Raw genomic sequence first — 21,993 nt, 5'->3', positions numbered from 1 at the left:
CGTGTGCACGTACTCTTGGGATTTCGTGTAATTTTGTTGCTACTCTGCGTGTTTTGTTATCTAATTACTTTGTGACAAAATGCCTTACTACGTGCTGAAGCCTGGTGAAACTGAGGCGGTGATTACCCTGTTGACAGCTGGTAAAAAATCCAAAGATATCTCTATGCAAACGGGTCTGAAGCTGAGAACAGTACAACGTTTGGTGAAACAATTTAAGGACGAAGAAGAAATCAAAATGCCCCGTCCGAGACCAACGTCTGGTAGGCTTACCTAGGAAAGTGTCTCAAAGGACACTAAAGATAATGAAAAGGCAGCTCCAGAACCAACCTTCTTTATCAGCTAGGGCATTAAAAGAAAACAATCCTGTATTGCTTGCTAATGTGTCCCTTCGGACGGTGCAGGAGAAAATTCATGACGACTTAGGGCTACGAAGTTACAGAGCTCGCCGGAAACCCCTTCTTACAGAGAATCATCGTTATATATATATATAAAACTGGCTTTTTGAAAAAAAAAAAAAAAAAAAATGGTACCTGGATTGTTAATGAATAGGAAAATTGTTGTGGACTGATGAAGCCACGTTTTTCGTCAGTGGCAATGGTTGCCAGAGTATGTACCGTCCTCCTGGTGCTGATCCCATCCTTCCTCAGTACACCTGTCCAACTGTAAAACACCCTGCTAGCATCATGGTCTGGGGTTCCTTTAGATATGGTGGTGTAGGGGAGTTAGTTATTCTCCCTAGAAACCAGACCATGAATCAGTTTGTCTATTTCGAGCTATTAAACGATGTATTGGAATCGTCATTTGCATTTTTTTTTTTTTTTTTTTTTTTTTTTAAATGCAAGATGGAGCTCCTTGTCATACAGCCAAAAGTGTGGTATCTTGGCTTAAAGATGCTTCTGTCCCATTTTTTGAAGATTGGCCAGGGCAAAGTCAAGACTTAAACCTATAGAAAACCTATGGTATATCATGAGAGAGAGGGTAGGGACATCTCTACATTGCCTCTGCTGAAAGCTGCCATCAGGCAGATTTGGGACAACTTGCCACTCGTTACCCTCCAAAATCTCGCCTTGAGTGTTCCACAACGACTAAAAGTATGCAAGAAGAGGAAAGGAGGTTCAACAAAATACTGACTATTCGGTGAATATTCTAACTTTTATATTTTGTAGTATGTTCGGTGTCTTTTTATTTGCGGTTGTAGCTTCCACTTGTGTCGCGTCAATACTTTCCGCGCGAACTGTAGATTACAGAAATATTCTTTGATGAATTACATACCGTATCGCTTTGCTTTAATTTCTCTGTGTTGGATGGAAGGTCTTCAACTAGAAGGTTCCACGGTTGATCCCAGCCCATTGTGTATCTGTGAGTTTCCTTTGTATCATCATCTTCTTCCATTAGGATCAGAGTGCACACAAGAGACGTTTAATTCAGTCTTATAATAGTATTATTATTATTGATGGACTGAGCATGCCACTAAACAGAAACTGATACGTTTTCATAAGAGCAGCGCACCGCAAAATCCTAAACTTTCACCACTGAGGCAGTAGTGTGTGTTTGTTAATACAGTAATCGTGTTGTGCAAAGACTACTGGCGCTTAAAGTGAATAATTCTGGAAAGGCTACAGTTTAGGAAATTTCGGTGCTCATTTCAGTTGTTCCAGCCAAAATATGCTATGCGACCGCCTAAACTAAATCCAAAACAGACCCCACTGAAGCTGACACCTCCGATATTATACGTAATTAAGACATTGACAGAATCCTCCGATAAGGAGTGCTATGACCTTCATGTGTCCTAACCAGCTATTCACAAAAAACTACGTCTCAAAATGTTCCGTGAGGCAAATGTTCATTCCAGCCATATCGTGGTATGGAAAACGAACAACTGCAGAAAGCTGTACGAACACTATCTGATGGTCGATTAGCGGAAGTTTGTAGTTATTGTAGACAAGCCGTGGACATATCTGACAAATTCTGGAAAGGATCAACCAATTATGTAAGTGTAGATTAAAAGGGACGAAACAATTTCGGTCGGCAGTGCACCGAAAGTTATCTACGCGGTTTCAACATGGTTGTGGCTGGATTTTGTTACAGAAGAAAATTAAAGCTAAATCGCGTTGCCAACAATGTGAAAATCAATGCTCACCATTAATTAGGAACATGTTTTCCCAAATATTTACAACAACGAAATCCCACCCTGTACGGAGCGGAAACAAAGAGGTTGAACTGTATTAGAACAAGACTCCAGTTACACAGTTATATCATCGATAGCATTCTACAGATGGATGGATGGAAGCTAGGATCGAGATTCGTGCTATTCTCTTTACTGACATCCCAGTAAGAGTCCTGTTGGTCTACTATCCCTTTGGACTTCAGAAATAACTTTCTTCTCTCAGTTACAGGCTTCTGGAAAGCGTCCCAACACGAAAAAAAAAATCGTTGAGTTTTACGTCCCACGGCTATGCCGGTTAGGCTAAAGGAGACGGTGATGATGAGTAATGAATGAAATGTGAAATGAAGAAAGTGAGAGGAAACGGGAGAACCCCAAAGAAACTCACGCACACGGTGTTGGTCCACCACAAAGTTCACTTGGCGGGGGCTGGGATCTAACTCCGGACCCCAAGCATCAGAGGTGAACGCTCTACCACTGAGCCACTGCGGCCCCCGTCCCAACACGAGTGAAGTAAAATACCCCTTTGTAAGCCTGCAAAGAAGTCTTTTCCAGTGGAAAGTGTACTGTCGGGCAACTGTCAATAGTATTTGTCGTCACATAGAACACAACCGGTGATGGAAGGATGGGCTGTCATAGCTGAGTAAACAATTCAAAGTTGTCTATATGGAAGTCTTATCAGCCTCTGTAGTATAAGTATACAAGAAACTTATATAAGTATCTGTACATCATCATAACAATAAATATCTGTCTTACCGTACACCTATTTCAGCGTTCTCCATTTATTTTCTGTTTATCTTCATGGGCAATAAATTCCCGGTATTTTGGTCGATCATTTCGCTAATCCCATACAGTTGGTAAGCTCCACTAACTGGCTCTCCTTTCGACGTCACAATGTTTCTGGAGGAAACGGGAACCTCTGCTGCAGGATGATGAGAAAACGAAACGGGTACTGTGCTGTAGCCACCACTGGCAGGAGTACATACAGTGATGCTCATTTCGTCGCTATTGGCATTTATTATATTCTGTCCATAAGGGATTGCAGAAGCACCTGTAAGAAAATATATTTAATAAATATTGCCTTTGGACCCTGTAAATAATAATTATACAGGGTGTGTCTAAAGCCTTCATCCAATTTCAAAGTAGGTTCATTGCTTGAAAGCGGCTAATCGTATCTGAATGTACCACCTATAGTTCGAAAGAACGAATGTTCAAGTTCATACACATATCCAATTTCAAAGTGCTCTACCTGGCTACCCCATAGCAGAACATGCCGCGATCTGCGATGTGATCGCAGAAAATGTTCCGCACCTGTGCAGAATAATTGGCATGTAACGCTGTAATAATAATATGATAGTATCGTCTTGATTTTTTATTTTGGAATTCCTGCAGAAAATTTTTGACTCAGAAAAGTTTATCGCAAAAAGATAAAGAAAGTTCTGCCATTGGGCCTGGCTATAAATCGTTATAAAACAGAAAATAATTGTAATTATATCGGGTTTTCAGTTCACACATATTCAATGTGGCCTCATCCTGCCGCACGGCAAACATCAAGTGACAGTCGAACTCTTGCATAGGCGTTTCATTCAAATACGATTAGTCGTTTTCGAGTTATAACATTTCAAATATGGACAATGACACACTGTATAATACGTATCTTTTGTTTTGATATTCGTATGTCCATGCTGGGACTTTGCACAAACCATATACTGTATATACAATCAAAATAAAATGGTACTTGTTATAATATACACACCGAAAGCATCACACACAGAACTTAATTTTCAAACTTCAAATGGTTAATTGATAAAGTACAACGATACTAAAAAACGGGAGACTTCAATCGTGAATTACTGTCAGCCATGTTAGATGTAATGATAAATAAATGCCAATGCTGGATTAGAGCTCCAACACAAGTAAGTTTTATTCCGTGATAAAGGCGGATATTAAACCTTTCTTGTGGCGATAAATCCGTATTACAAATAAATAAATGAAGTCAAATCTAGTGCGTAATAGGTTAAAGTTACTTTAACCCTGGTGGAATAAAAACCTTGCTTTTCATTTTGTGCTGAAGTCACCCGCGCGCTGAATGTGCACATTGTATATGTACACTTATGTCCAAAATTATTGTCGCATGTCTAATATATTGTTGTAGGAATATAATTTGATAACGAATTCGCCCGGTATTTCTTATAATGTTAGTATGTGTATAATCGGCAAAGACATGTATGTGGTAAATTTCATGTCAAAAGAGCAGTAAATAAGAAGAACAAACCGAAAATAAAACTTTCTTGTATATTTTGTTTCACTCATTCTAATTTTCGTGTTTATAATTATTTTCCTATGAAATTTACCACAAATTTGCATTTCCCGATATCAGTGTTAAAGGTACCTTGCAAAATCATCATCAAATTATATTCTTACAAGAAGACAGTAATAGATATGCGACAATTATTTTGGACATGAGTGAACCTAAGTACATTGATAACACTGGTGGACAGTGAATTATTATTATTATTTTACTTCTATTATTATTATTGATAAAACAAGGTATTCCTTATAATTTTTGAGCTGCTGAAAACAAATCTGACCTTAATATTTAAGAAATTTAATAAATCGAGATAGGTTTGCATCACATATAGTGAAGCTACGCAAACATAAGCTCAGTTTCACACAGCTTATGTTTTCAGATATAATATCTTAAAATATCACAAAGATAGCTTGAATATAAGGTGAATATTTTGAAAAACCAAAAAGCCATTTCCAGAATTTCACATGTATTTTTTCATATATATTGCAGAAATTTTTCCAGCAGCCCTCGTATGTGTTACTTTAATAATCAATTTCTACAAATTAATAACTTTCTAATATATATATAAAACTGAATTACCTTGTGACACAGAAACTGACTGCGAAGAAGCTGTTTCAATGGTGGCCTCAGGAAGAATAACAAATTTGCTAAATGAAGCTTGGTTTGCTGGTAGTCCTACGCTGATATTGGTTATGGGTTCAAATTCCCCTGACGCCATCACTGAAATAGTTTGAGACTGGGCAGCATCCGACACACTGGTTATCACTACACGGATAGCATGAAAGAAATAAGAAAATAATGCTTTCAATAACAACCATTTCGAACATTTTAAAAGCACATAGTTTCTATGTATTGAAATTTCATTTCTTATCGATAGTATGAAACGTTGTAAATTTCTATAACTGTTCTCCAAGTGTACGAGGTATGTTAGAAAAGTAATGTGACTGATTTTGTACTAACTAAAGTTTTTATGTTTTTCAAACAACAATGTTATCCCCTTCAATGTAGCTATATACTGGCGGAGTCGTTGTTCCCACTCTTGGTAGCAGCGCTGGAAATCTTCAACTGGTAGGCTTTTAACTGGTCGGTCACAGTCTTTTGAATGTTCTCCAGAGTTCCAAAATGACGTCCTTTTAGGATATGTTTCAATTTCAGGAAAATATAGAAGTCACAAGGACTCAAATCAGGTGAATAGGGGAGTTGAGGAACAACAGTAATGCGTTTTGAGATCAAAAATTCACTGATGGAAATGGCCGTGTGACACGGGACATTGCCATGATGAAGCATCCACTTGTCTGCAATGTCTGGTCTCACACGAATTACTCTTTTCCTGAGCCTTTCAAGAACACTTTTATAAAACACTTGATTGACAGTTTGTCATGGTGGAACAAATTCTTTGTGCACGATACCCTTACTGTCAAAAAACAAATCAGCATCGTCTTGATCTTTGATTTGCTCATTCGACATTTATTTGGCCGAGAAGATGACGGAGTGTGCCACTCTTCGCTTTGCTGCTTTGTTTCAGGATCGTACTCAAATATCCAGGATTCATCACCTGTGATCACATAATTGAAGAATTCTTGGTCATTGGCAATCCTCTCAAGATGATCAACGCACACGTTTTTTCGATTGTCCTTCTGTACAGTTATGAGGTTTTTCGGCATCATTTTGGCACAAATCTTTCGCATGTTCAAATCTGTCAAAATTTGACGTAGGTGAGTGTTTAAATTTAACTGTTCACTTATCATTCTTATTGTTAAACGACAGTCTGATCTCACAAGAGCCCTCACACGTTCAACGTTTTCGTCAGTTTTTGAAGTTGAAGGTCTCCCTGAGTGAGGTTCATCTTCAACGTGTTCTCGGCCTTCTAAAAATTATTTATGACAGCAGAAAACTTGTGCTCTTGATAAGCAATGTTCTCCATAGGCTTGTTTCAAGTTTTCAAAAGTCACACTCGCGGATTCACCAAGTTTAACACAACGTTGCTCTAAATTCCGATGCTCCATTACTGTAACACACAACAAAAATACAATTTCACTGATGACGCTGTCAAAAATAATGTGTTAGCTATACGCAGTTGTAACTCGGACTGAGCAAGTGGAAGGGATAAACAAAGTCTAGCACAGGCCGGTAGACACAACGTTGCCAGATCGCCCGTTGCCAGTCTCATTACTTTTCTCACACACCTTGTATTTCTATACAATCAAAGGTAGTTTTGTCAAGTTTAACAAAAAGCTCAAAATAAACCTCTTGAAAACAGCTCTTACACATAATGATCGCTTTTGATTGTTGCAATGATCTGTCCAAGCAATTTGATAAAAATTCAGCGTTCAGCGTAGCATAACAACAAAAGCTGCTTCTATTAAATGAAAAAAAAAGGAAAAGCTTAGTAAGGTGTGTATAGGGGGCGCCGAAATCTAGCTACGGCTCTCATCACCACTTACTACTTCCTTGAACACTTTTTATTATACTTCTTCACTGTACCCGAGCACCTACACACTATCCTTCAACCTACGCAAACATACCTAACGTAATGTCGCTTTACTAGTATAAATCACAATTTCCAAGTGAATATATCAAAACTTTATTCCTACATCGGGTCAATACAAAATCCAACTATCTCCACAGAATATGTGTTAACCCCTTATTGCAGAGTAAGTGCCTACTTCACACAACAATTAATCCCAGCAAATAACTACTATGCCCAACAGTTAGGTTTTCACTGAAGAATTCTTGATAAAAGAAATGTTCTTGGCTTCAGAAAATAGACTTGAAGCAGATCATTTATTCGTGTTTTTCGCTATATACTACGCGTGCCATTTTTTAAAAATAGACAGTCATTTCTGAATAGTAGGAGGCATATCACGTACGAATAGTAGATAAACTTACAGGAATACTCTCTACCTTAGAAAACAGACGTAAATATATTACATAAGAAAATTATCAGCATAAACTTTTAAAGAATGAAAAATGAAAAGAAAAAAAAAATACCTACCTGAAGAACCCGATGATTCAGGAGTAGGTATTTCTAATATGTGAAGCAGCTGTTGGGTCCCGATGTTCGCTGTGCTCTCTGTTGTTGAAACCGGTGTTAAAACTGTTACTGTTCCATCTTCTTTTCCATGAATCACTGATGGTGTAGAGAAACTGGACGAAGATTGGGACGTGTTCGTTTGTACAGCTGGAGTTGCAGTCACCACAGTCTGACTTCGCACTTGATGATCCATCTTTGATGAATTCATTTGAGAAACAGGCTTTCCAACATTCATGTTCACCTCACTTAATTCTGCTGCCTACGAAATGAAACAAGTTAAATGTTTAAAACATAATTAAAAATCGTTCAAAGCTATATTCTAGACCAACATCCCAGTAAGTCTCAGTTGAATAGTGTGCCTTTGGACTTCAGAAACACTACCTTTCTTCTCAAAGTTACCGGTACATTTAACTAGTAGTGCTAAGGTAAAGTTAGTGATGTTACTTTTGAAATGTGTCTGTAATTCCTTTTTCGTTATAATGGTCACTCTTACAATCAATAAAGATTTCAAGCTTAAATTGAGATCATACTTTTGGGCTATTTTATTTCATTTGCATCATAAGCAAACTAAAGTGAAAGAAATCCCTTTTGTGTCCTTATCCTTAGCCAGCTTTTTAACCTCTAAATTAAAGGTAACTGGGCAGCTAAATACCAGTTCTTCAATGTACCACTATCATACCCATTATTATAACTTAACTGATAGCTTTATTTAGGTGTTCTATAGATAAAATCAAGCTGTAAACACTTAGGAAAAAAATCCTTCCAATTTCGATTTTTATTAAAATTAAAATAAGCCAAGTTTTATAGACATACGTAATTATTATAAAGGGTGGCCCAAAAGTATGTACACAGTACGTACTGATCAGCTCATTGCATTTCATATAATTTCTTATTGTCATCCATCAGGCAGATTGTTTTTAATGTGTTTTTACTTATATCTTAAGCTCAGAAGAGCCGAAGCAAATAAACCAATAAACTAGAATGCTATACTTTATCAATGCAGGGGTGTAAACCTACTTTTGGGCCACCCTGAAATAATTAGAACGTCGTAAACTTATCGAAAATATTTTATAAATCTAATTCTTTTTTTTTTTTTTTTTTTTTCTGTAAAAGTATTGACTCAGAGTAGGTCTTGGTTACTTGCTAACATAGAGGAACATGAGCTACCCATTATCTAATATTCCTTCTGTCATTGGAATGTAATATTCCTTCTAAGTCATTGGAATATGTTTACTGCGTACAACTCCTCTTGTGTACGATTGTCGATCTTATCTATAAAGAAATAACAGTCGATCTTGCTCTTCAAATTCAAAGTATTGTGTTTGAAAAAACGATACATGAAAACCTATTAGAAATACGAATAACTTACAGGATAAAGCTTTTTCTCATTCACGAGATTATAAATGGAGTCTCCGCCCCTCGAAAACAATATATATATCAATCGTTTAAACAGTATTCTTCCCCCGCAATTGGTACTACAGACTACAAATAGACCGAACATAACTACTATTACGGAGCACACCCGTCGAAATTATTATGAACGTAACCAAAGAAAGCAAAAAGTACTAAAAGCCCACTCAGGAATAATAATAAAGTTAAGGTTCTTTCTGTATGAAATACAATTGAGGGATAAATTTGGATAAGGGCGTAACTAGCAATTCTTCAATTCTTCAGGACAGCAGAAAAACAAACGCCCTTACTCATTTAACCAACGTATTCACACACCATTTTTGGAGACAGGCGATCCCTACGGAGCAAAGATATTACCTTACCACCTAGACACATGCGGACATACTCAAACTTGCAGAAAATATGTATATCTCATTTTACCGGAAATAGATCGATACGCCCTTATCCAAATTACTCCTTCAATAATAATAATAATAATAATAATAATAATAATAATAATAATAATAATAATAATAATAATAATAATAATAATAATAATAATAATAATAATAGTAGTAGTAGTAGTAGTAGTAGTAGTAGTAGTAGTAGTAGTAGTAGTAGTAGTAGTTGTTGTTGTTGTTGTTGTTGTTGTTGTTGTTGTTGTTGTTGTTGTTGTTGTTGTTGTTGTTGTTGTTGTTGTTGTTGTTGTTGTTGTTGTTGTTGTTGTTGTTGTTGTTGTTGTTGTTGTTGTTGTTGTTGTTGTTGTTGTTGTTGTTGTTGTTGTTGTTGTTGTTGTTGTTGTTGTTGTTGTTGTTGTTGTTGTTGTTGTTGTTGTTGTTGTTGTTGTTGTTGTTTCTGCTGAGGGAATTTCTATTTCTATAAAAAAAAATTACCTTGTGGCGTACAGCTTTTTTCCACTGGTCCTCAAATTCAAATTCTTTCATGAAGCAACTTTGATGATCGAATTATTCTCGACTGGCCTTACGCATTGAATGTTGTGTGATTTGTAACGACTCCATTCTTTTTCTTTTCTTCTAGGAAGCATAAAGAACTGCCTGAATACAATTAACAAAATACAAAGGGACAATCACACAATCTATTAACTACAAAACTTTTACTGATATTTGAAAATATGTGAGGAAAAGCTATTCTGAGAAGCTTCATTTTCATAAAATAACGTATCCTATAATAACCATTATGTAAATGTTGTATTTTGTGTATCCTCCACTTAAGAATTTCCATACCTGAAGCAAATGATGTATGGTCTGTTGAAGCTGTTGAAGCTGGTTGTTACTAGTAGAATTATTTGATGGTTGCTGTAAGATATGTTGTTCTATTATTTGCTGTTGCTGTGAGATCTGCATTTGCTGTTTTGATAATAGCTTCTGTAGTTGAATTAATTGCTGCCTTTGCACCTGCAACTGAAACAATAATTAATTTATTAATTACAAACTTTTTCATCAGATTCAAAGTATAAAAATTAGTTTTTTAAATTTTTTCTTTGTTTTTAATTAGATATTTTCAGAAAGTATACACTCACAGTCCAAAGAAATGTAAATAATATTAAAAAATAACGTCTGCAGGTAGAATTTTATATTTACATTGCACTTAACAACTTAATTTTGAACAAAAGGGGCCGCGGTAGCTCAGTAATAGAGCATTCACCTCTGGTGCTTGGGGTCCCGGGTTCGATCCCAGCCCCCACCAAGTGAACTTTGTGGTGGACAAACACCGTGTGCGTGGGTTTTCTCGGGGTTCTTCCGTTTCCTCCCACTTTCTTCATTCCACCATTTCATTCATTACTCATCATTACCGTCTCCTTTAGCCTCAGCGGCATAACCATGGGACGTAAAACTCAAAGATTTCATTTCATATCATTTTTTAATTTTGAACAAACATTAAGTTAGCGTTTACAAATCAATAAAATATTACTTTAAATATTCTATATGCATGGAGGGAGGGGGGGAGCACCGTGGCCCAGTGGTAGAGCGCTTACCTCTAGTGCGTAGGGTTCCTGATTCGACCCCTGACCAAGTCAGATTTTGATGGACATCATCATGTCCGTGGTGTTTTCTTGAAGTATTCCTGTTTCCTCCCACAACCTCATTCCACCAATTAATTCATCATCATTCACTTGCGTTAATCCGTCTCTCTTAGGTTAAAAGGCATAATCGTGGGATGATAAACTGAAAAATTTCATTTCACTTTCTTCCAATGTGCAAACTTATTTCTAATACAAAATACACGAATAAATTACAGAAAAGAAGGTATCTTGGCTTAATCGTAACATACCAGAGACGACTTATAACAGACTCTTGTAAAATATGCCCACCAAATCAAATTAAAAGAAAACTCAAAGCCTATAAAGTTTACCTTTTTCTACATTATGAAAATAATTGAACATTTTAGTCGAAATTTAATATTATACTTCGAATTATATATTATCTTGTTCGGGGAACACATTAAATCGTTTGGGTTGCTTATTTCATCAGTTAGAAACAATGGCCGTACATGTTTCTCTTCGTACACCAATTAATAGTAAAAGAAGTGTATTTTTTATCAGAATACAAACAGCACTACAATATTCGTACACAATAAGAACCACAGAAATTCAAGTCAATGAGAGAATATTCAAGCAGATAAAACCATAACACACCTCTCCGCTGCAATGGAAAACCAATTTATCATCGATCGACCGAGGCAAATGAGAGAGCTCACGAAATGTAACTAGAAATTTGTTTCTCCTTAGTACGAGGGTGGATCAAATATAAACGGAATTTTTAAAAATTTAAATTCATTTATTGAATACTACAAGGCACTTACAATATATTTTTCCACATAGTTTCCTCCTTTGGAAATGCATTTGTCCCAGCGTATGGGCAGCTTTTTGATGCCCTGATCGTAAAAAGAACGGGGTCGTGTCACCAGCCAGTTGCGCACCAACTTCCACACTCTCGTCATCTTCAAATCGTTGCCCTCCTAGCTTTTTTAAGCGGTCCGAACAAATGGAAATCGCAGGGCGATAAGTCCGGGCTGTAAGGAGGATGTTCAAGTGTAGTTCACTGCATTTCCTGTAGCTTCGAGACAGTTCAAGCTGTAGTATGAGGTCGCGCATTGTTGTGCAGGAGGATCTGTCGAATCGATTGGTCTCGTCTTTTGCGGCGATATGCAACTCTTGCCTTGTTCAACAGCGCGCAGTAGTATTCAGCATTTATTGTGCGTCGCTCATGTAAAAAGTTACTCGTCGACCGTCGTCAATAATGCCTTTAACCGCACGAATATTTTCGTTCGTAATGCTGGTCCGAGGACGGCGATCGTGTTGCTGATTCCACACGTTCTCGTCCTTCCTTGAACTTTTTATGTCAGGCATACACACGCCTTGACAATGTTTGATACCCGAACTATGCCGTCAATCTCTGGCAAATTTCTGCCGCTGTAACTGTGCGCAGTGGAGGGGTGCACCTGTTGCTCCAACATCATGAGCGGTACTGACGAATTGGCGGGAAATATGTAACAGCACGCTCTCTCCACTCCCAGCGGTCCCGCCTAAACATAGCAGAATCGCGCGGCCAGTCCTACCAATTGTTGATGTTCAGTAACAAAAATCCCGTTTATATTTGATCCTCCCTCGTAGCAGAGGTGAACGGTAGATTCTTAGTTTTTACAATGTGCTCTCCATCCGAAATACGATATAACAAAGGCAATACTGTAATTTACCTGAATAGCTGCTTCTTCCGGGGTGAGAGTCTGCAGTTCCTCTTGTGATGGAATATGAATAATATCCACTTCAGAACCACTAATCTCATTACTTTGAGTCGAATTCTCCTTCTCCGATGGCTCGTCGTTATCATCTGTATCACCTATTAACAACAAAAGACACAAATCACTAATATAAGAGTGAAAGAAACAAAGAAGGAAAGAAAACAGAAATAAACGTCAGTGATCGTTTTGAAGCCAGGATTTACCCATCAGAGGCAAGTACACTTTACTAGATATCCATCTTAGTTATTTTGAATGTCACGGAATGCCCAACAATACGATTGGATGATTTAAGTTGTACGTTCTTATTGAGCAGACTCTGGCCACGAGACGTGGGCCTACTGTCTTGAAACCTGAATCAATGCTACTTTTACCGAGAATCGAACCAGACTTACCCCAAAGGCGAGAATACTAATACTTAACCATGACGAACCATCTCTATCGGTTTAAACACCAAACTGAAATGTAAGCAAAAAATAGTTCCAACATTTAAACAGAAAAATTATGATGTATCTAACTGGTCTTTTGTTTTACACATCTCTTTATCTTTAAAATAGCCATCTATCGCAACATATCAATTTTTATTATATAACAAAAGGTATAACTATTAAAAATGCGCCTAAGGGAATAAGTAGTGTGAAGTGATGCATATGTAGTACTGTAGCGAACTATGTCACAACCTGACATTGTGCCTATTTCGGATTCTCCATGCACGCAATCTTCATGTATTGAATCATCATTATGTATATGTAATCAAAATAAGAACACAAGATATTTCCTATTTTTCCATCTTTCCCAAACTGTTAATATATATTCCTAGTTTCTGTCTACTTCCTGAAAACAAGCTCAACCATGGTTATTTCAGCATAACTCTTTATTTCCTACTTTTCAATTCTTACTATTTTGTGTGGAGGTGGACAACACAGAAGAAACAGGAAAGAAACAAAGAAGAAAACTACTAGACTGGGACCACGAGGGACTCTTTATCACGTTAAAAAATCAAAAAGGCAACAAAAGTAATTCCTGAGCAACCACCTTCATCCAAGACGTGAGGCTATCCATAGCCTCATACCACTCATATGACAAGTACTGAGTAGGGGCCATCACCATTCTGAAGGAACATAGCTCTTTCATGATCTCATGAAGGAGGGAGAGAAATCGACGTCCATACTAGAGGTCCGCATTCAAGTACCTGTTAACTGGATACCAGAAAACACTTGAAGCTATAGACGCTGTTGCAGGACTGTGTTTCACACCTTCCCAGCTAATATAAGGATCCTATAACTGCACTATGGCTGAGGTACAGTAAATCCTTTCATTTGCCTTACTTGCATTTCTTGGATCTTTTCCATTCATGAATTTAACGTGTCTCATTTATTGTTATTCCCAATTTTGTTCATAATTGCAGTACTAATTCGACCCCAGATTAATTTCCCTCGCAATGCTCAGCACTATCTCCACATTCTCTTAGAGGTTTCCTCCTAAATTCAGTGCTGCTAAAGTATAACTGGTCAACTCTGAATAAAGGTGAAAAATAAGTTTTAGAATATGTTTTCATAATATAGGAAATTTATGATTACTCAACAGCCTATTATTTTATATTCACCAATTAATTTTTTTACACATGTTTCAGAAGCAGTGACAACAGTTACATATATGCCATTCAGGATTAAAGTAGTGTTGAATGATGTAAGGCTTTTGTATATACATTTACACGTCGGCGTTCATTCACTTCAAACTGGATACAAGTAATGAGAAGATTACATAGGTTATAAAGCAAGTAAACTCAAGACCACTGCTTTACGAACCTATAACTATTATTTCTACATGACGATCTAGCAAGTCGTACTTTAGGTACTGGTAAGTACACTATTTATTTCCAAGTATTTTTTTCTCAATCCTAAGTAAATAATTACCATTTTTCTTCTTGTTTTTGTCAGACTTCCGCTTCCGAGGATGTTCTCTCCACCATTTTTTAAGGCCATGCTCGGGTGGCTCACGAACTCCACGTGTTTTTCTCATATATTCATTCACAGAACAAATGGTTGTGTAGCTGCAACCTAAAAGATAAGAAACAGATAATTTAGAAAATTACATAAAGATTGTGTAAAAAAGCACACGTGGCGTGGTTGAAAAGTGTTGAGAAAGGAGCAATCATTAGTGACACTGGATGAGTTATCCTTTTGCCTGTATTTAGTGGAGCTTCACACCCTCCTGACTAAGAACGTGTGACTACCTCTTTGCGATTGCGTGTGATTGTGATAACGGAGGAAAAATTGGAACAGTGTGCGTGCTTTAAATTCTGCTTTAAAAAACAGGCAATATCAACCTAGGATACTTACCAACTGTTAATAACAGCTTTTTTATTTTGACAAAGGCACAAATGCTGGGCAGGGCCGTGAAAAAAGAGTGCGGCTAAGTTTAGCCCCAATTTAATCTCCCCATGAATTTGCCCGAACGTGATTGCAATCGATAGCTACCGATGCGTAGAACATGCCTGTAAAGGAACCAAAGTGGTCAGATGCACCGTTCCTGAGATATCGCGTTCCAAAGGTACGGGATGCCACGAGATGGCGCCAGCATCGAGGTTAAGATCGACGTAGCACTTTAGTTTATGAAACGCAATCAGAAACATCCGTTTTCGCGTTTTGCATCCAATACAATTGTTCCCCTCAAATAAGCGCAATAAAGCAGTGAAAACGAGTGCAATATAATCGTCTTCTTTTGCAGTAACTATAAGCACTAAACACGAATACAATCAGTTGAGAGCAGAAAAGATAGAAATAACGGGCTTGATCAATGACTTTAAAACAATACGGAGTTATGTATGTGACCACTATAACGTGTTAGCTTTACACTTTATACAAACACCCTCGGGGCGTGAAGAGGCGATCTCGCAGCTGTGCCTCGATACTGGCGCCATCTCGTGGCATCTCACATCTTTAGAACGTGATATCGCAGGAACGGTGCATCTGACGACTCTGGTTCCTTCACTGGCGTGTTCTATGCATCGGAAGCCATCGCTTATATTCAAGTTCGGCCAAATTCATGGGGAGATGAAATTGGGGTTCCAGGCTAGTGCTTTATTGGCCGCACGCTTTGTGCTGTTTATAAGCAAGATACGTTATCAAAAGCAACACTCCGAAAGAGAGTTGATTCGCTTTCTTTCTGAAAATTTTGATGTCCAAGATGCTCCTCGCAGTGAACGACCAACCACAGCAAAAGAGGATGATATTCTCGCAAAAGTAAAACAAGATAGGCAAGTAAGCAGTCATGACATCGCCAATCGACCTAAACATCCATCACAATGTTAAACCACTTGGAAAAAGCTAGCTACAAAAGGAAGCTTGATGTTTGAGTGTCCCATGATATGACTCAAAAACATTTACTCGATCGAATTTCTATCTGTAAATCTCTACTGAAACGCAAAAATTTCCAGCCATTTCTAAAGTTGCTGATCACGAGTGGTGATAAGTAAATAACCTACAATATGAGAAAAAATACAATATAAAACCTCACAGAACGATAAACTCAGCCTGCTACTCGCGACGATGAGCGCGGTTGCATCTAGCAATTCAAAAGAAACGGCTGGAACTGATCAACAGAAAGGGGGTCATACACCACTTTGACAACGCCAGACTGCATACATTTTTAACGACCTGTCAGAAATCGAGAGATCTTGGCTGAGAGGTTTTAATGCATTCACTGTATAGCCCCGTCTAACTATCATTTGTTTTAGTCCCCGAAGAACTTCTTGAATTGTCTTAAGCCAGTTTCAAAAGAGACATTTGAAAACCACGTGTCACTTAAAAAAAAAATGTAAGTTTTACACAGACGGGATTATGACATTGCCGGGAAAATGGCAGATTATCAAACAAAATAGTGAATACGTGGTTTCATTATATTATTTTCAAATCAGAATAATTACATGGTTTTGTTTCAAAAGTCCCTTACCACTCCTTTTAAAATCCGTATGTATGTATTTATATTGAACTTATGTAGGAAATATACAATAGGGCTTGGGTTAAACCTTTTGGATGGTGGTTAAAGGACGGCTGCCATCTTGAATGCCGCCATTTTGAACTTCAAGTTTTTATTTCAAACGATAGGTGGGTCATGTGATACATGACCTTAGGCTAGAATTTGCTCAGAGTGTCAAATCTGAAATCAGATTTCATGTATCTTTATTTAGTGAGAAGTTATGGACAACTCAATGTGATTATTCCTCTTTTTACAGGTGGTGAACAATGATAAATGCCGTTAACAACTGAGGAACGCATCCAGATCGTCAAACTGTGGGGTGAGAGAAGTGCCCGTGCAGCAGCAGCCGATTTCAATCAGCGTCATCCACAACGTCATACTGTGTCACATGTTACAGTGGCACAGTTATTTACCAAAATTTGAGGAGACAGGCACGGTCGCGATAGATCACGTAGTGGACGACCGTGGACAGCAACGGACGACCGCAACAGGTACGGCAGTGCTGGCCTCCTTCTCGATGTCACCACAGCGGAACACACGTCGTCTCTCCATGCAATGTGATATGTTAGTCCCAGTTCAGTGTACAGGGTGCTACAGAGGCACAGCAACAGCCGTATAAAGTGCAAATATTGCAACACCTATCCGAGGACGATCCAAATCGCCGCGTACAGTTTTGCGGGTGGGTAATCGAGCAATTACGGTTAAATACAAACTTTGTGATGGAGATACTCCATTCCGATGAAGTCTATTTCTTCGTAAATGCGGAGGTGAATAGGCAGAACATGCGCTATTGGTCGCCTGAGAACTCCGCATGGACAGATCTCTACAAAATGATCGGTGCAGAGAAGGTTATGGTGCAGGCGGGTATATGGGGAACACGAATTATCAGTCCTTTTTTCATTCACGAAACTTTAACTGCGGAATGATACCTGGAGATGTTACAGGATCAGATACTGCCAGGTCTGCTGTCGGAAGATGGTACATTTTCCAGTTTTTTTTTTTTTTTTTTTTTTTTTTTTTTTTTTTTTTCAACAAAACGGTGCGCCCCTCCGCTTTGGCATCCGGGTGCGTCAGTACCTGGATGAACAATTTCCTGAGGCATGGATTGGTCGCCGTGGGTCAGTTGAATGGCCTGCCCGATCACCAGAATTCACTCCAATGGACTTCTACCTTTGGGGACACATTAAGGATATGGTGTGAAAATTCGTAATTTTTGTCATCTTGAGGAACGTATCACTGCCTGTGAGCAAATTTCCCCAGCATGGAGCACGTTGTGTAACAGGTAAATATCAATTGTGGTTGTCCATAAATCGCTTATTAATATTCGTAACCACTGTCATCTATGGAAAGTTGGAACATTGTTATGTTATTAAAGTAAGGAATTACGAAGAGTATATTTTTTATGGCTTCTAATGAAGCTAAAATGATGATACTTCACCTGGATCTTTGGTACAGAGTATCATTTTCGCCTAATCAGATACTGTTCCTCTTGCGACAGTGTTTCCACTCAAGAACAGTGCAAAATTGTTTAAAAAGGGAATTTTATAGGGAAATTCGAAAAATATTCCCTCCGTTACTTCCCTCTTGTATGCAGTACTGAGGCAATCTATACCATCTGCAATCCTATTTCATTAATTTTCAAACGAGGTATAATATGCAACATAACCCCTACAGGGTGTGCTAGAATGTTTTAAACAAAAATCGGCAAATGCAAGAGGCAATAAAGTTACCCCCACCCCTATCTCCGGAACGAGGGGGAATAGACCCTATGTTCACATAAGCAATTTTGCTTAGAATAAAAATCTTTGATTTCGTGTTAGGATTTATCAAAATAATTAATAGTTGTGCGTATAGAATACCATCATAGTATTGTATTGTATATTACATTGTATTGTATATTCCATTATATTGTATATTTCTGTCCTAGTTTCTATATACATAAAAGGTGGATTTTTCCTATGACACTAAAAAACTCGTACGTATAATAATTCTACTACATTAATATTTACCCTTCTATGTAATCCTACAAGAAGTTATTTTTACGTTGATGCAATGAAAAATATATTTTTCACATCTCTCACTAAAAGCCTTGATTTGCTTATGAAAGAATGAGAACTACTTTTCCAAATATTTGAAGACTATTAAATTAAATATTTATATATTACAAGGATCTTTCTTTTTTTCAGTTTAACGTCCCACAATTATGCCCTTTACGTTAAGAGAATATTGATTGATTGATTGGGGTTCAATGGGGACGTCAGCAACGAAGCTATTTATCCCCGTCACGATTAAAACATATGCCATAAATAAAAGTTTAAAATCCAACATATCGCAATATAACAAAATATTGCTGTAAAAGAGATGTAAAAATCTAAGAGATAACATAAATAATAAATATATGAGAATAAAAAATATATAAAAAATGACAATAAAACATAATATTAATAATGAACAATATATAACAATAACAATATAAAAAACAATAGATCATAAATCAACGTTTCAGGCGAACCTTTCCACGTGCGTCATCTACCGTCTACTCAGTATCCATTAGGTTGTCTTCCACCATATCAAGTTTCAAAGAAACTGAAAGTGGTTTACGAACAGGTGGAGATTTTGTTGTTTTTGGAGAAATTACTGTATCATTCAGATGGCGTGTATGTTGGCTAAATTTTAGGCTGGCCATATAGAGCAGCGAAGAGGTGGATTTCGCCGAAGACAACCTGAAAGAACACTAACGGAAACACTGTTAGGTGGGGTGTTGGGAGGTTCGCTAGTCGATGCATCTGGTGTTTGAATTTCTGGACTTTTGTCGGAAACAAGATCAGTTTGGGTGGAAACGTCGAACGTCTGAGAAGCCACAGATTTACAGCAGGTAGCTGCAACTTAAGTGAGACGATAATTAAAGCAAATGAATAATGATGGAAGAATTGGTCAAATGAGAAAGTGGGAGGAAACAGGAATACCCCGAGATATTGTCCACCACGAACTTACTTGGCCGGGGATCGAACCAGGGACTTCACGCACCAGAGGTAAGCGCTCTACCACTGAACCACCACGTTTCCCCCGCTACAAGGTCATGCACGTAAGTAAAGTTAATTTAGATTTATCTAAATTTATCTAATCATTTGAAACTATTCACTAATTTCTTTGTTCACTCTGATGTGTGTAAAGTGCTGTAAAACTAGACTGCTAGGTATACTGATAATATGCTACAAATTATTTATTTATTAAATGCAAATTGAAATTATTTCATGCCTTTAATATATATATATATACAAACAATTATCAGGGTCTTTCTAACAGATTTTGTATTTCAGTGAATGTTTATGTTCATTATTTCGATGCCTGCTTCTCAATTATAAGTGTCTATTTGCTTGCCTAATTTTCATGCTTTTACTGCCTAAACATCTCTAATAATAATAATGATAATAATAAATGAAACAAAGCATTTACATACCTGTTACCATCTGTATAAACTTATAACAATTCGCTTTTGTTCCTCCTGATGGAGTGAGCATTTCAGCAAGAACACATCGAGCTGCCCTCTGCCCTAAGCTGGCTTGTTTCCGCCACGTTTCCAACAACATGGGATGCGTTAAGGACAGACTGACACATTTATCACCACAACAATTCTCCTGATGAAGCTCCGAGATGGGCTTTAGAAGCCCTCGTGCTGCTTTACTGTTCCGTTTTTCCAGTCTTCGTTCTCTGAAATCACAAACTCCTCTATATGTACAAGGTATTTCAAAAAAAATACATAGTAAACATAGGAAATAAATGTCTTGGCATGTTGAAGAAAACCAAATTATCAACTGGGTCCAAAATTCCTCAATTATCGAGCTATTACAATAAATTATTTATAGCTATTGTAGATTTTGTCAAATGCTTAAAGAACATAAAGTAAACCTTTAAAAAATATTCCAGTTGGCTTATGTGCTGAGGAAGGCGGCAGATGGGCCAAATCTGTCATAGGAGTTACTAGTAGAGGATATGAAAATTCCAAATATCCACATTATATATTATAGGTGTTTCTATATAAAAAGTAATAATAATAAAAATAACGTGAAACTAAGCAACATTGACGAAGCTGCACGTGCGTGCAAGCATCCTCTAGTATTCTGTGCCTGCAACAGAGGTATAATTTATCAGTATGGAATTGAGTACCTCAGAATAGAAGTAAGGCGAAATGAAAAGATTTCTGCCATAAGAAGTCCCGCTAAATGTGAGGTCAGGTCTGTGATGAGTGTCTCAACGTAAAAGGACAGAATGCAGCTGATATCACAGCAGGTGTATACTGCCAAACAAATCAATCTGCGACGTGCCATCCAAAATCAGCAACGAGGAGTGTTACGGTCTGGATTCATGACAATGCCCGTCCACACACAACTTCCCGTGCTATTGAGACAATTCAAAAACTTTGACTGTAACTTTTTAATCCCTCCTCATACAGTCCTGACTTTGCCGTGCTGAGACTGATTTTTTCGTTCTTTCACTTGGAAAGGTTGCTTGCTTCCCTACATCCCAATGACAGTGAAGTTCACGACTGGCTGAAGTCTCACGCCAGATTTCCACACAGAGGATCTATGAGAGCTTGTGCCACTCTACCAAAAATGCTTGGAGTTTCAAAGTGACTATGAAGAAATAGCCAAGGTATGTACTTGTATCGAACCAAGAATAAAATGCTTCTTTTATAATAAGCAATCAGCCTTTTTCTTTTTCTCTTCCTTGACATGTGCCTCGCAATTTCGCGCTCATGCTTATTTCCCGTTAATAAATATGAAATATTTAATTTACTGGCCTACGGTTATGTTCTTTAGGCTAAGGAGACGATTATTAATAGAAGTAAATTATGAACGAATTGCTAGAATAAGAATATCAGAGTTAAACAGAAAATCCCCAGGGACAGGGACCACAAACTCATATGGCTTGGGATAGAACACGGGGTCATTCACATCTACGCTGACATATGACGTAAAGTGATATTAACAAAGTGAATAAGGATACTGTGATGTCCCACGTGCTTGTGTTTACAAACACCCAACACGTACTCTTATTTATGCATAACCACCACGTGCACATTACTGTGGAGTACTACAGCTGCAAACGACGTAGATGACGGCGACACTAATGATCACATGACGAAGGGAACAGCAGCGCCTCTGCCTCACCTGAAGCACTTATATGACCGAGAGGATTTCAACGACAGCTATCAGTCTCGACTGGTCAACCTCTCCTCTAGCTTGCTTTGGAGCTCTAGAAGATACGTAACCCAAAGCCTCTAGTTTGCCTTGGATCTCTAGGCTTTCTTTCTTCCCGCTCAGCTTGCTTTGGAGTTCTGTGACTTTCAAACCC

The 21,993-nt window shown here is 37.7% G+C and overlaps 1 protein-coding gene across 1 annotated transcript in view; it reads right to left on the bottom strand.

The window, feature by feature from the left end:
• The window catches only part of LOC145689150 (uncharacterized), a 50,364-nt gene that overhangs the window by 5,033 nt on the left and 23,338 nt on the right, over window positions 1-21,993 (bottom strand). Inside the window, exons 8-14 of the mRNA XM_081763282.1 lie at window positions 20,099-20,349; window positions 14,574-14,717; window positions 12,616-12,758; window positions 10,143-10,319; window positions 7,471-7,768; window positions 5,055-5,240; window positions 2,921-3,215 (exon numbers count right to left, since the gene is read on the bottom strand). Of these exons, the coding sequence (XP_081619408.1) occupies window positions 2,947-3,215; window positions 5,055-5,240; window positions 7,471-7,768; window positions 10,143-10,319; window positions 12,616-12,758; window positions 14,574-14,717; window positions 20,099-20,349 (1,468 nt within the window). The 3' untranslated portion in view covers window positions 2,921-2,946. The remainder of the gene's footprint in view (window positions 1-2,920; window positions 3,216-5,054; window positions 5,241-7,470; window positions 7,769-10,142; window positions 10,320-12,615; window positions 12,759-14,573; window positions 14,718-20,098; window positions 20,350-21,993) is intronic.

This window comes from Thermobia domestica, chromosome 7 (genome assembly GCF_964235325.1).
Source record: "Thermobia domestica chromosome 7, izTheDome1.hap1.1, whole genome shotgun sequence".
In the NCBI taxonomy this organism is placed as follows: Eukaryota; Metazoa; Arthropoda; class Insecta; order Zygentoma; family Lepismatidae; genus Thermobia; species Thermobia domestica.
This window is presented reverse-complemented; position numbering and strand designations above follow the sequence as displayed.